The sequence below is a fragment of the Lissotriton vulgaris genome, chromosome 12 (assembly GCF_964263255.1).
Source record: "Lissotriton vulgaris chromosome 12, aLisVul1.2, whole genome shotgun sequence".
Taxonomy (NCBI): domain Eukaryota; kingdom Metazoa; phylum Chordata; class Amphibia; order Caudata; family Salamandridae; genus Lissotriton; species Lissotriton vulgaris.
The window spans coordinates 48,705,077-48,719,767 of record NC_141700.1 but is presented as its reverse complement, the minus strand read 5'-3'; the positions used below and the strand labels follow the sequence as shown (position 1 = coordinate 48,719,767).

At 48.8% G+C, this 14,691-nt stretch overlaps 1 protein-coding gene across 1 annotated transcript in view; it reads right to left on the bottom strand.

Moving 5' to 3' along the window:
• Nucleotides 1-617: 617 nt before the first annotated feature.
• The window catches only part of TMEM59L (transmembrane protein 59 like), a 163,831-nt gene continuing 149,757 nt past the window's right edge, over nucleotides 618-14,691 (bottom strand). The window contains exon 8 of the mRNA XM_086947026.1: nucleotides 618-3,746. Coding sequence (XP_086803152.1) covers nucleotides 3,588-3,746 — 159 coding nt within the window. The 3' untranslated portion in view covers nucleotides 618-3,587. The remainder of the gene's footprint in view (nucleotides 3,747-14,691) is intronic.

The window sequence follows — 14,691 nt, the reverse complement described above, 5'->3', positions numbered from 1 at the left end:
AGATATACAAAGCAGCCCTGTGGAGGTCAGTCTACAATATTAATCTCTTAAACTTTTCGAAATGACTCAAGAGACCAAGTAATATCGTGCGACCGTCTCCAATTTATTACCACTAAGCTTTATAGCTCGAGACGAGCCTAGGGGAGATTCTTCAGGACACAAGCACCCCCACCAGTGCCCCTTGTGCAACATAAATTCACGTCAGCGTTTTCATCTCTAGGACATGCTGCAGTTCATTTTTGAAACTGCTGTTTAGGCTTTCAATTCTGTAGAAAGCCTGTGCGACACTGATTAGGTTTACAACAGTGCCTACAGCAATCTTTAATACAGTCTGAACATGTGCTTGGTAGGCATGGTCTGCTCAGCCAATCACATGAAATTCCAGCTACCCATCATTTACCCTTGCTACATTTTCTCGTAAATAAAGCAGAGACCCCTCAGAAGCTCAACAGGCTGTCTTAATAAGGATACAATTAACAAAACCCCTAATAAAGCGTAAACACTACTAAATTCTTCACAATTAAAGGGCCTCAGCTAGATTTCAATGAAGTAACATCATTGCAGTTAAATAATGTTGCAGTGTATTGTTTTGTTAGCATCAATGACAACACTTCACATTTGATTTACACATTTTTTTATTTTTTCCATACTGGCTGGATACAGCTTGGGCGCCAGCTTCACGTTTATAAAAGAAATTACTTTTAAGATATTTTCTGAAGAAACATTAATGGTTCGAACCATAGTTTTGACAGCATCCAAACACCAAAGAAGTTCGTGAAAGGACCACTTGTTGCAGGAAAGTGCCTTTTAGTTATGTAGTTGAATGCAAGTCTGCTCTGATCAAGTGTAAGCAAGGAAAGTCAACATATCCACTATGAAACAGTAGTATATCTCTCACAAGAGACGATTTATGTATGCAAGCATTCAATAAGCTGACCGCATCAAAATAAAGCTTAAAAGCTTAGATTTTATTTTTCTAACATTACACAAAGTGAAGACAAGACACATTAAATAAAATAATTAAAATAAAACCAGTTATCGAGTTGAAAGACAAGTATTAGCGACATGCAGTAGTTGTTGCTTATAAACATCTACAGTAGGAACTGGTGCTAGACTTTAAATCCTGCACTTTCCTTCAATGAAGTTCTTCACAATGAAATTACAAAATGTGCATGCAGAACTGTCCAGAACTCAGCATGCTTGTGCAAACACAAACGAAAGACACCGTCATACAATACCATTAAGCTAATACAGTTTTTCGACAAAATAAGTTAATACACAGTGAACTAACTACAACTAAATTAGTGCAGAATCCTGCATTTAGACAAGTTCCTGCATTTTCATCATGCTAAGCTTCCTAGGCTCGGCCTCAAGGATAGTCTTGAGCATTGCCTCTCTGCTCATTTACTAATCTCAGGCCGCGCACAATATAGGATTCCAGCACCGTGGTCATCTTTTGACAAAACATTTACATAAACTACCCATTGAAATGATGTCCTATGAACCTTTTTAGTTACAGCAAAAGAAAGACTCTGTAGTTGTTAGTCATCTTAAAAAACAGCACACAAAGTATTCTGGTTTCTAAAAAGGGTATTGCCGGTTATCAGACGAACCCAATATCAAGAAATCTAGCATTTATTTACAACACAATACATTTCTATGAAAAATGTGCTTCAAAATAAACATTAGTAACAAAATCACCAAAACACAAACTCAAAAAATAGCTTCATAAGAAGCTACGCAAATCTGCAATTATTACAATGTTGAATCAAAACACAATATTTTCTTCAGTGTTTGATAGCAGTAGTCACGGAAACTTGAAAAACCCATCTAACTACTGTATCTCTGATCTACCACACACCTTCAAATGCCACCATCTAGCTGTCAACTTAGGATTTCTTAATACAGGAAGGACCACTAGACAACACAATGGCTCAATGTCTTTAAAATCTTTCTTCACTTTGAATTTTCACTTTCCCCCTCTTTGTCACTTGTGACAAACATTACTGACTTGTCATTTTAGAAAGAGTGACATCGTACTTTGAAACAACGAAATTTAACACTTCCACCGACACAACAGGCACCCCTGTATATCAAATAGTAACTATTTTCACAGATATGTGGCTGAATTTGTGTGGCAAGTCGAATTAATCACAAATGGAGAGCTACAAAGAATGCAACCGTTGTTCACCATTTTGCACTAGCTGAAAACATGCAATAAGGCAAAAATATTTGTGCACAGTTTTTCATTCGAACAGTGCAAACATGATTGTGATCTTATTAACTCAAACCAACATCACTTATTTACTTTGCAAAGATAAAAGTCTTGGATGATCAAGTTGTAGTCTATGAACGCACTAATAAGTGTTTGTCTTCTTACTGTTTGTTACCTGATATGCCCCTCTATTTACTTCAAAAGTCAGAAAAAGGAGCAAGGGAGAGAAAGGGGAATCTTTGCAAATCTCTAGTCCCAGTTTCCAATAATATGCTTGCATGTTTTCACTTAGAATTCAAACCAGAAAGTTCCAGTAGAAAACTGAAAACAAATAGAAACAATTCTGCACTAAGAAGTTGCATTCCAAGTCTGTTACCCCATTATTAAAAGATGTGACACCAGTACAAAGAACAACCGGTCTAAGTCAGGTTACTAAAAGCAGTGAGGGGGGGCGGGCGGGGGATTGCGGCCCAGCTGTTTTTTTTTTTACAGGGGGCCGCTATTGCCGGCTTCCTGTAACAAAACGGCCCCCCAGGGGCCCATAACCGGCACCCACCCTGGCGGCCCAGTGGGAAAACACCCAGTGCCCGCTACGGCCAGTCCGGCCCTGGCCTAAAGTAAACCTATCAGACTTTCTTTATTGCCCAACAAAAGTGCTGTAAATAGAACCCACTAATACAAACCCTACAAACTCCAGAAAGGCTTTTGATGTGCTAGCCTATGCCCCCAAACAACTTCGATATTTCACATTTGAAACGTTTTTGTAAAGTGATCCAAACTATTTTACTTTCATTGCAACAGCCTTATGAACGCTGTAATGTATACATCTAAGACCTCAAACAAAGTATCGGGACAGAAATGAAATTCTCATTTCAGTTATGTATGAATCTACAGTTGCATGTAAGAACTTCCAGCGGTTAAAATTCTGCCTAAAGAAAAGGGATAGGTTCACGCTGCATCATGGTCCACAACTTTCATAAACACCTCTGCAGAAAAAAATCATACGTTTCCGTACAAGAGACTGCTTTCAGAGACTGACTTCATGGACGGGCTTAATATTAGATGATGAAATACACACCATTGGTGATCAGGTCAACTATGGCCATTCACGGCAGAGTCAACTTTTTGGAATTAAGACACACTTTGACAGTGGAGTTAAAGGATGTTCGGTGAGACACTGGTGACATCTATTGGAGCTCTGGCAGAGAAATAGAAAACGTATATCCCGGTACAAAAGAAAACAATACATTTGTGAGTAGTTTGGTTGTTCCACATGTTATAAACTGGCCATAGAGACTAAGCAAAATAAGAATGAGACACAACCTAGGGGGCAAAGCCCATGAAATGTTTTTTCAGCAGTTGTAGACATTGCTTAAATGATGGTTTTATCCAGATCCACTTTGACCGGCAGTGGTCCTGCCTCTTCAGTCTCTATTGTGGGGCAGACGGTGACAGCAATAACAGGCTCTAAAGAGAATGGGGCAGATTTCTCCAGATCAAGATACTCTTTGTCCCCATTAATGCTCATAGACTAAAAGAAAGGAAAGACAAAAATGAATCATTTTTGTTTAGTAAAACCAGTTCAAAGACAAACATTATAATGAGGTAGAGAATCATACTAAACAATAGCTTTCATAAATGAAACTACCTTCCTTTTAAATGCTGCAAGAGACTACAAATACTGAAGATCTGTGTATATCAGTCTTATGTTATTTTGGTGTTTTGTAAAGTGCTCTTACAACTTTCAGGGTGTCAACGGAGCTAGTTTGTGAAAAGAACAAGGTTCCTGATGGGGAAGAAAAAAACTAAGGTGAACAGACAGGTTGAGGAGGGGAGGTAAAGTGGTAGCCTGAAAAGACCACAAGACCCCAATTTAGAATACAGCATCACACACTCCAATGACACCAACTTTTACACCTACTGTCCTAGCAACTTTGGAACAGTGAGGAAAGAAGCTAACCAAATACTGGAGTAAGATGACTTGCAGGACAGCTCCTCCAAACCTGGCGCCAGCCCCTGTGTCGCTATTTACAAAGTAGTATTTTCTAACTGTGGGTAGAACTGGCACTGTTGTGGCCTAGTAGAACAATTGTTACTTACCTGTAAACGGTGGTTCTCCAGTATTGGTGTATCATAGATTCACATGCTTGAATATTCCCAGTCGTCGAAGTGGGAGCCCCACGGTAAATAAAATAGCAATAAAACCAATCATATATGTACATAAGAACATAATTGCATACATCCTAAAACCATAAATACTCATAAGCATCAAGGTTAGCATTAACACATAGAATTATATTAGAAGAAAAAAAACTTCAATAGCATATCCATGTCGTTATGCTAGTCCAAACTACAGCCAATTAGGCGCAAGCACCCTCTAGAACCTTCTCCTCAGTGGCTCAGGCCCTCAGATTTTCGTAGCACAAGAGACAAAAGAGTTTAGGAGGAAAAGCGAGCCTCTGAGGGGAGGTGGGTGGGTCGCATGTGAATCTATGAAATACACCAATACTGGAGAACCACCGTTTACAGGTAATTAACAACTGTTCTTCTCCAGTATTGGGGTGTCTTCCATAGATTCACATGCTTGAATTGAATAGTGATCAGTAATAGCTGACTGCAAGAAAACAGCAATACAGTGGCATAAAATGCAATGAAATAACATAATACTGCCAGATAGATAACAACCCATACAGGCGTAGGGAAGGAAAAAGGCACCTTAAGATTGCGAAGCACCGCTTGGCCCACTGCTGATCAGCTTCGTTGATCGTCTCTAGGCAGTAGTGCTTTGTGAAGGTGTGCCTGCTGGACCACGTAGCTGCTCGACAGATTTGGTGAATCGGCGAACCAGCAAACAGGGCAGTAGAGGATGACATCGCCCTGGTGGAATGAGCTCGTACTGTAGAAATCCAACATGAAATAGTTGGCTTGGTAACAGAACGCCCCTTGCGCATGCGTCCGTAAGCAACGAACAGTAGATCAGACCTACGATAAGGTGCTGTTCTGTCGATGTAGAATTTAAGGCATCTTTTAATGTCCAATGAATGCAAACGTTGCTCCGCCGGAGATTGGGGATTAGCAAAGAAAGTCTTTAAGAACACTGGTTCATTGAGGTGAAAATCAGCTGACACTTTAGGCATGAATGCCGGGTTGGTGCGAAGTACAACACAGTCCGATTTGAATTGAAGGAAAGGAGGCTGAATGGTAAAGGCGTGGATATAACTCACGTGACGTGAGGAGGTCAGGGCGAGAAGGAGCGCAACCTTCCAGGTCAAAAATTTCAAACTCTGTTTGTGGATGGGCTCAAAAGGCGCCTTCATCAGTTGCGCCAAAACAATATTGAGATGCAAGGTAGGAGGAGGACGCCGAATAGGCGGAAACATCCTGAATAGCCCCTTGAAAAACTGGCGAATGACTGGAAGAGTAGAGAGAGGAAGACCCATCCTGCCGAAAACGAGATATTGCCGCTAGGAAGACCTTCAAAGTGGAGTGGGAAAGTCCTGATTGAGCCAACTGAAGAAAGAAAGGCAGAAGGTGAGCAGGAGATGAGTGCACGGGGTGGATGTTGACAGATGCACACCAGTGACAGAAGCTTTTCCACTTTAGCTATAAGTCTTTAAAGTGGACGAAGCCCTCGCATTGGCAAGAACGTATCTACATGCCGGCAAAATATTCAAGTGGGCAAATTCAAAGTGCTTAGGTTCCAGGTCGATATTTTGAGAGAGAAGGGGTCCGGATGGCAGATCTGACCCATGTGAGGAGATCCAGAGGACGGGTTCGCTCCATGAGAGGAGCAGCAGTTCCGAGAACCACGCTTGTCGAGGCCATCTGGGAGCGTTCAGGAATATGTGGCACAGCTTTCTCCGCATTTTCCACAACACTTGAGGAATCCGTGGGATCGGTGGAAAAGCGTAGGCGAATAGATTGCACCAGTCATCAAAAGGGCCTTCCCGCATGACCCGCGGTGGGGAAGCCAGCTTGCGTAAGTTGGGCATTTCCGGTTCACAGGGCTCGCGAAAACATCAAGGTTTGGGCGACCCCACAGCCGAAAGATGAAGTCTAGAGTCGGCTGATGCAATTCCCATTCGTGGGTCGAGGACGCGGACGCGGACCTACTGAGGGAATCTGCCAGGATGTTGGAGATGCCTGGTAGGTGAACTGCTGTCAGGGTAATCTGGTGACGGAGTGCCCAATCCCAGAGGCTCTGTGCCAGCTGAGAGAGGAGCGGTGACTTGGTGCCACCCTGTTTGTTTAAATAGTGCATGCTGGTGGTATTGTCGGTTTGAATGAGCACGGATTCTCCCTGAAGCAGATAACGAACGGACTTTAGCGCAAGAAAAATGGCCATCAGTTCCAATCTGTTGTCAAGAACGTTGAGACTGGGTCCACTTGCCCTTTACGGATAACCCCTGAAGATGTACACCCCAACCTTCCAGGGAGGCATCCGTGGTAAGGACGAGCTCTGGAGCGATGGTCAGGAAAGAAGTACCGGCAGCGATGTTGGACGGTTGAGCCCACCAGCGGAGAGCGGACCTAATTCGAGCGGTCACCAGGACCAGACCGTTGAAAGAGCCTGTGACCTGACGCCACTGTTTGTCCAGTTCCTCCTGAATTGGATGACTCTTGAGCCTGCAATTTGGGATCAGGGAGATGCAGGAGGACGCCATCCCGAGAAAAGACTTCAATACACAAACTGAAGCGGAGCCTTTTGAACGGATGAGAGCCACTAGGCGTAGAATCTGCAGCCGACGTTCGTGAGACATGAATGCCTTTGCCAACAAAGTATTCAGAGTGGCGCCTAGAAAGGTCCTGCAGGGAGCTGGATCGACCGGAGACTTCTCGGTGTTGGACAGACCTAGGGAGTGAAATAGAGTGACAGAATCGAGTGTCCAGAGACGCCTGATGACGAGATGAACAAGTTACTTACCTTCGGTAACGATATATCTGTAAGAAACATTAGTTAGTGTTAGATTCCTTACCTTAGAATATCCCCAGGCGTCAGTCTGGATCCGGAAACTTTTGCGTAGCAGTACCCCTGCTCGTCGGTAGGCGTCGTCTGCAGGCGTCCCCTGCGGCTCCGCGTCCGTCGTCGGCGTCGTGCGCCGTGATGACGTCGCTGGAGTATATAGACGCCGCCTCCGCGCGCTGACGTCAGTTCTTTGCACACAGCTTTTCCGCGCCAGGAGACGCAGAGCCATGAGAGAACCAACACTGGTGCCATGTAAAACTAGGGCCCTGAAAGGGATGTCCTTAACCCTAGGTATCAGTTCGCAGAACGGGGAGGATGGGTGGGTTCGGTAAGGAATCTAACACTAACTAATGTTTCTTACAGATATATCGTTACCGAAGGTAAGTAACTTGTTCATCTGAAAGAAACACGTTAGTGTTAGATTCCTTACCTTAGAATACATACCCCAGCAATACCAACCCCGGTGGTGGGCCTGCGAACCAATACAAAACTACACCAGAAAGTCCTGGAGGACAGAACGGCCAAAGAAGCCATCCCTCCGGACTTGACTGTCCAGGCAGTAGTGCCTCGCAAAGGTGTGCAGCGAGGCCCACGTAGCCGCCTGGCAAATGTCCTGCAAGGGGACTCCCCGGCCCAGGGCAGTAGTAGCCGCCGTGGCCCGAGTGGAATGGGCCCTCAGCCCAACAGGAGGCTCCTTCCGAGCCAAAGAGTAGCACGCTTTGATGCAGAGGACGACCCATCGAGAGATGGTTCGTTTACAAACCGCCCGTCCCTTCTTCGCACCCACGTAGCCAACAAACAGTTGGTCATCCACCCGGAACTGGCGAGTGCGATCCATGTAAAATGAAAGCGCACGTTTTGGGTCCAGACGATGGAGCCGCTCTTCATCCTTTGAAGGATGCGGAGGCGGGAAGAAGGAAGGGAGGGTGATGGACTGCCCGATGTGAAAGGCCGAAACAACCTTGGGCAGGAAAGAAGGTCTAGTCCTCAGAACCACCTTGTCAGGATGAATGGACAGGAAAGGAGGTTGGACAGAAAGAGCCTGGAGCTCACTCACCCTCCTGGCAGAGGTGATGGCAACCAGGAAAGCCGTCTTTAAAGTCAGGAGACGGAGAGGGCAAGAATGAAGGGGCTCAAAGGGAGCACACATCAGGAAAGTCAGAACCAGGTTCAAATCCCACTGAGGCATCACAAACGGAACAGGTGGAAACATGTGAGTGATGCCTTTCAAGAATCGAGTTACAATCGGGGATTTGAACAAAGAAGGCTGATCAGGAAGCCTCAAAAAGGCTGAAAGGGCAGAAAGGTAGCCCTTGATAGTGCCCAGAGCAGAGCCCTGCTGGGCAAGAGAAAGAAGAAACAGAAGAACCTCCGAAAGAGGGGCAGAAAGAGGATCCACAGCCTTTGCTGTGCACCATGCCACAAATCTGTTCCACCGACAGGCGTATACCGACTTAGTGGAGGGACGCCTGGCTGCCAGAATAACATCACAGACTTCAGGAGGCAAGTCAAATGGCCTCAACTGCCGCCGCTCAATCTCCAAGCATGGAGGTGGAGACTGGACAGGTTCGGGTGGAGGACCGTCCCCTGCTGCTGCGACAGAAGGTCCTCCTGAAGGGGCAGGCGGATCGGGGGACCGACTGACATGCTGAGTAGCTCGGGATACCAGTACCTTCGAGCCCAGTTCGGAGCCACAAGGATAACTTGGGCCCGGTCACGCCTGATCTTCTTCAGCACTCTGGGCAGAAGTGGTATAGGCGGAAAGGCGTATAACAGACCGCAACTCCACTCGCGCCGAAAGGCGTCGCCGTGCGAGTGCCGTCTTGGAAACTCCAACGCGCAGAACTGATGACATTGCGCGTTCTCTTCTGTGGCGAATAGATCTAACCAAGGCTCTCCCCATTGCAGAAAGATGCCTTGCGCCACGTCCGAGTTCAGACGCCATTCGTGATCCATCGAGCACCGACGGCTGAGTTCGTCCGCCCTGGCGTTCAGAGAACCTGCCAGGTGTTGAACCATCAGAGTCACGCCTTGACGTTCCAGCCATTGCCAGAGGCGCAGAGCCTCCTGGCAAAGGGTCCACGACCCCACTCCGCCCTGTTTGTTGCAGTACCACTTGGCGGTGGTGTTGTCGGTGAACACCTGCACTACACTCCCGTTGACAAAGGGGAGGAATGCCTTCAGTGCCAGACGAATCGCCCGCAGCTCCAACAGATTGATATGGAGCCGGGACTCCGCCGGAGACCAGATGCCTCTGATCTCTGCCTCTCCCAAGTGGCCACCCCAGCCCTGGAGGGACGCGTCCGTCACGACAACGTGCTCCGGTTGGGGAAGGGAGAGGGACTTGCCCCTGACCCAATCGCGGTCCGTAAGCCACCACTGCAGTTGTCTCGCAGGGCCCTCCGAGATCAAGACGTGGTCGGACAAGTTGCCCTGATGCTGGGCCCACTGAAACTTCAGGTCCCACTGCAGAGCCCGCATCCGCCACCTGGCGTGATGCACCAGAAGGATGCAGGAAGCCATCAGTCCCAGCAGCCGCAGCGTCAACCTGACCGAGACTCGGGATAGCGGCAGAAAGATGGGAATCAAAGCCTGAATATCCCGAACCCGCCGTTCCGGAGGATAAACCCGAAACTGCGCCGAGTCCAGAACCGCTCCGATGAAAAGGAGCTTTTTGAGAGGGACACAGGTGTGATTTCGGCACATTGATGGAGAACCCCAGGTCGTGCAAGAGGTCTGCCGTCATCTGAAGGTGGTGGACGACTGTTTGGGACGAGCCCGCCTTCAACAACCAATTGTCTAGGTAGGGGAAGACTGAAACCCCCAACCTGCGCAGATGGGCTGCGACCACCGCCATCACCTTTGTGAACACCCGTGGGGCGCTGGTAAGGCCGAAGGGGAGCACGATAAACTGAAAGTGCTCCAGGCCTACCGTGAAGGAGTAGTTTCTGTCCTGTAACTCCAGTTCTGTAGTAGGGGTATCTCTGTTATAGTCATAATCTAGTGAATAGTCCCGCCCATGTGCGTGGACCCCGGCAATCAAAAATAATCTCTTAAGTTGTCAAAATAATGCAGAAAATGCAAAGACACTTAAGAGAGAATTTAAAGACAAATAATGCAGCCTATATCCACAGGCTACACTGTCCAGTACTTCAACTAGAAATTCCACCAAAATTCACCACACACAGTACAGCCTGCTAGTTTCTACCATAGAGAAACCTGCCTCCCCCAGTCAAAGACTCAGGAATGATAGAGAGGAAGGCAGGGACAGACAAGCCCCATAGGCTGCCATTATGTGGCTTAAATAGGATACTGTGCCTTTAAGAGAACTTTCCAGAACTTCTCCCAGTATCCCAGAATGCATAGCAGGTCCCTCTTACTTCAGTTCTTTTTGAAGGCGAAGCACGCCAGACCTGTCGCATTCTTGTATGATGAAAAAAGTCTCCACCGGGGAGGAGGGCGGGCGCTTATGACTATAACAGAGATACCCCTACTACAGAACTGGAGTTACAGGACAGAAACTACTCCTTCTGTAGTAGGGGATCTCTGTGTATAGTCATAATCTAGTGAATAGAATGGCAAGCCCATCCCCACACCAAAGCGGCGGTGGAGAATAAATACATAACGCCACTACTGTGCGAACAAATTCCGCAGCGAAGCCTGGCCAACCTGAGCGTCTGCCCTGGCATCAGTGTCCAGGCAGTAATGCTTAGCAAAGGTATGAACCGACTTCCAAGTGGCTGCCTTGCAGATTTCAGCAATCGGCACGTTACGGAGCAGAGCCGTCGTGGCAGCTTTGCCCCTGGTGGAATGAGCCTTAGGCTTACCTCCTAAGGTCTTATTAGCCTTCTGGTAACACAATTGTATGCAGGACACAATCCACCTAGAGATGGACTGCTTCGAGGTCGCAAGACCCGTCCTGACCGATCCATAATTGATAAACAACTGGTCAGACCTACGAATATCCTTGGTTTTATCCAGATAAAATTTCAACACCCTCCTAACATCCAGGGAATGGAGAGACCTCTCCGCTGGGGATGAAGGGTTCTGAAAAAACGTAGGCAAAGTTATAGTCTGGTTGACATGAAAATCAGAAATAACCTTGGGAAGAAATTTAGGGTGAGTACGCATAACAACCTTAGCAGCATGAAATACAGTATAAGGTTCAGCACAACACAACGCCTGAATTTCACTCACCCTGCGGGCCGATGTAATGGCCACGAGGAACGCCGCCTTCCAGGACAGGTGCTGCAACGAAGCCTTATGAATAGGTTCAAAAGGCTCCTTCATCAATCTGGACAGCACCACATTCAATTCCCATGAAGGCGAGGGAAGCCTGACAGGAGGGAATACTTTCTTCAAGCCTTCCAGAAAGTCTTTGATCACAGGGATCTGGAAAAAGGAAGTCTGTGAAGGGCATTTCCTGTAGGCAGTCAATGCAGCAAGATGAACCTTAATGGAATGGACATTAAGGCCAGACTGCGCCAAATGCAAGAGGTAAGGAAGGATGACATCTTCCTTACATGTCGTAGGGTTATGGTCCTTAGACTGGCACCAGATACAAAACCTCTTCCACTTGTAAGCATATGAAGTCCGAGTGGAAGGTCTCTTAGACTCCTTCAGTATGTCCATGCAATCATCGGGAAGATTCAGATGGCCATATTGCACTATCTCAGGAGCCATGCCGCCAAACTCAAAGACGAGAGGTTGGGGTGTAACATCCGCCCCCCGAACTTCGTGAGAAGGTCCGGCCTGCACGGCAACCGAATGTGAGGAAGGAGAGACCGGTGAAGTAGGTCCGTGAACCACCACTGCCTGGGCCACTCCGGGGCGATAAGTATCATCCGAGCTCTGGACCGGGCCAGCTTGATGAGTACCGCCGGAATCAGGGGAATGGGAGGAAAGGCGTACAGAAAGCCGTTCGTCCAGTTGATCCATAACGCATTCCCCAGCGTCCCTTGCTGGAAGTACCTGGAGGCGAAGTCTCTGCACTTGCTGTTTTCGGCGGTGGCGAACAAATCTACGTCTGGAGTTCCCCACCTTGCGAAGACTTCTCCTAGTACTTCGTCGTTTATGACCCATTCGTGGTTTTCCTGAAGCAGTCTGCTCAGTGCGTCTGCCTGAACATTCTGCACACCTGGTAGATGGGTAGCCGTTATCGTCAGTCCTCTGGCCAGGAGCCAGTGCCAGATCGTCTGCGCCTCCTGTGACAGTGTGCGCGATCTCGAGCCCCCCTGCTTGTTGAGGTAATACATCGTGGTGGTATTGTCCGTCTGTACAAGCAGAGAGTTGTTCTGGAAGGACGGAAGAAAGGCCTTCAGCGCCAAGTGAACAGCCCTGAGTTCCAGGAAATTGATGTGATACGTGGCCTCCATCGGTGACCACGTGCCCTGAATCTGCAAAGTCCCGGAGTGCGCTCCCCATCCCAGAAGAGACGCATCCGTCACGACAGTCTGCGTGGGAATGTCCTTGTGAAAGGGAACCCCTCTGAGGAGATTCTCCGCCGAACACCACCACTTCAGAGACTGAAGAGCATGCAGCGACAGTCGAATCTTGTCGTCCCAAGATCCTTTCCTCTGATCCCACTGGTCCTCCAAGCACTCCTGCAGCGGTCTCATGTGCAGCCGTGCGTGTGGCGTCAGGAAGATACAAGAGGCCATCGATCCCAGTAGAGAAGACACCGTCCTCACTGTTGTAGATGGAGTCGTCATAAGAGCCTGAGCCTTTCGAAGGAGTGATAATCGTCGCTCTTCCGAAGGAGACACGCTTGCTGACAGCGTATTGATGGAGGCTCCCAAGTACTGTATGCATTGGACCCGAGTCGGGACAGACTTGGCCATGTTGATGTGCAGCCCCAACTTGTTCAAGAGAACGCACGTCTTCTGGAAGTGTGCTCGCGCTTCCGAGAAGGAGGATGCCTTGATCAACCAATCGTCCAGGTACGGGTAGACGAACACCTTGGTCTTCCTCAGGTGTGCTGCTACCACCGCCATGCACTTCGAGAACGTTCTCGGCGCAGACTTCAGTCCGAATGGGAGTACTGTGTATTGATAGTGATTGGTGCCGACTTGGAACCGCAGGAACTTCCTGTGTTTGTGTGCAATGGGCACATGGAAGTAAGCATCCTGTAGGTCTATAGCGCAAAGCCAGTCCCCCTGTTGCAACTGAGGGTAAATCTGATGCAACGACAGCATGCGGAACTTTTCTCTGCGAATCCATTTGTTTGCCTGTCGCAAATCCAGAATGGGCCTGAACTCGTTCTTGTCCTTCTTGCGAACCAGGAAGAACCGGGAGTACAGACCTCTTCCTCTCTGAGACCGAGGTACGTCTTCTATCGCCCTTTTCCTCAACAGGATATCCGCTTCCGCCTGAAGCTCGCGCAGCTGAAACTGCGAGCTGACGGGGGGAATAGCTGGAGGAGGGCTGGTGAACCGAAGACTGTATCCATTGCAAACAATATTCAGCACCCACTTGTCCTGAGTAATTTTTCTCCACTCTGCCAGAAAAAGTTGGATGCTTCCCCCTACCGGAGTGGGTAACGGATCCGGGGGAAGTAAGTTCCTAGGGCCTAGGCCCCGCCTGGCCCTTGGGCGCCGGAGCCGATTGCTGGCCTCCCCTGCCCCTCTGCCGCTTCTGGAACGGCTTCCGGAACTGCTGCTGCTGCTGGGAGTGTCCTGAGGCCTGTCCTCGACCTCGGCCCTGTCCGCCGAACCGCCGTTGGAAGGGGCGGTACTGCTTCTTGGTCTCTTTGGGCTTTTCCAGGCCCACAGCCGTCAGCGTTTCGGCCTCCGCCTTCATGCGGGCCATTTCATCATCAGCATGTTTCCCGAAGAGGGTCTCACCGGAAAACGGCAGATTGGCCACCCTCTGCTGTGCGTCCGGTTTCAGGGACGTAAGCCGGAGCCATGCGTGACGCCGCTGGTTGATCCCGTGGCAAAATCCGTGAGCCGCCAACAGGGAAGAGTCCGCAGCCGCGCTGATTATCTGGATGGCTACCAGCATCCCCTCACTCAGGACTTCCGTGAAGTCTTCACGCTGCTCCCGGGGCAAATGCTCCGCAAAGCGCTCAAGGGAGTCCCAGAGGGCGCGGTCGTAGCGACCCAACAAGGCCGTGGCACTCGCCGCTTTCATGGAGGTCGCGGAAGTACCACAAACTTTCCTTCCTGCCGAGTCCATCCATCTCGATTCCTTGTCCGGGGGAACCGTGGAGGTCGGGGTGGTGGCATGCTGCTTGCGGGCCGCCGTGACGATGACGGAGTCAGGTGGAGGCTCAGCCCTCAAAAAGGCCGGATCCGATTCGGGAGCTCGGTACTTCTTAAGTAATCTCGAAGGGGCCGCCCTCGTCACAGCCGGGGTGAGAAACAGAGCCATAGCAGGTTCTTCCAGGCCCGGCACCAGGGGCAGGAGAGGACGAGACAGGTGCCTCTGATGCAGCTCCTCGAAGATGACCGATGTCTTCGGTGTAGGCACCGTCAGGGAGATGCCGAGCTTCGCTGCGCCCCGCAACAGT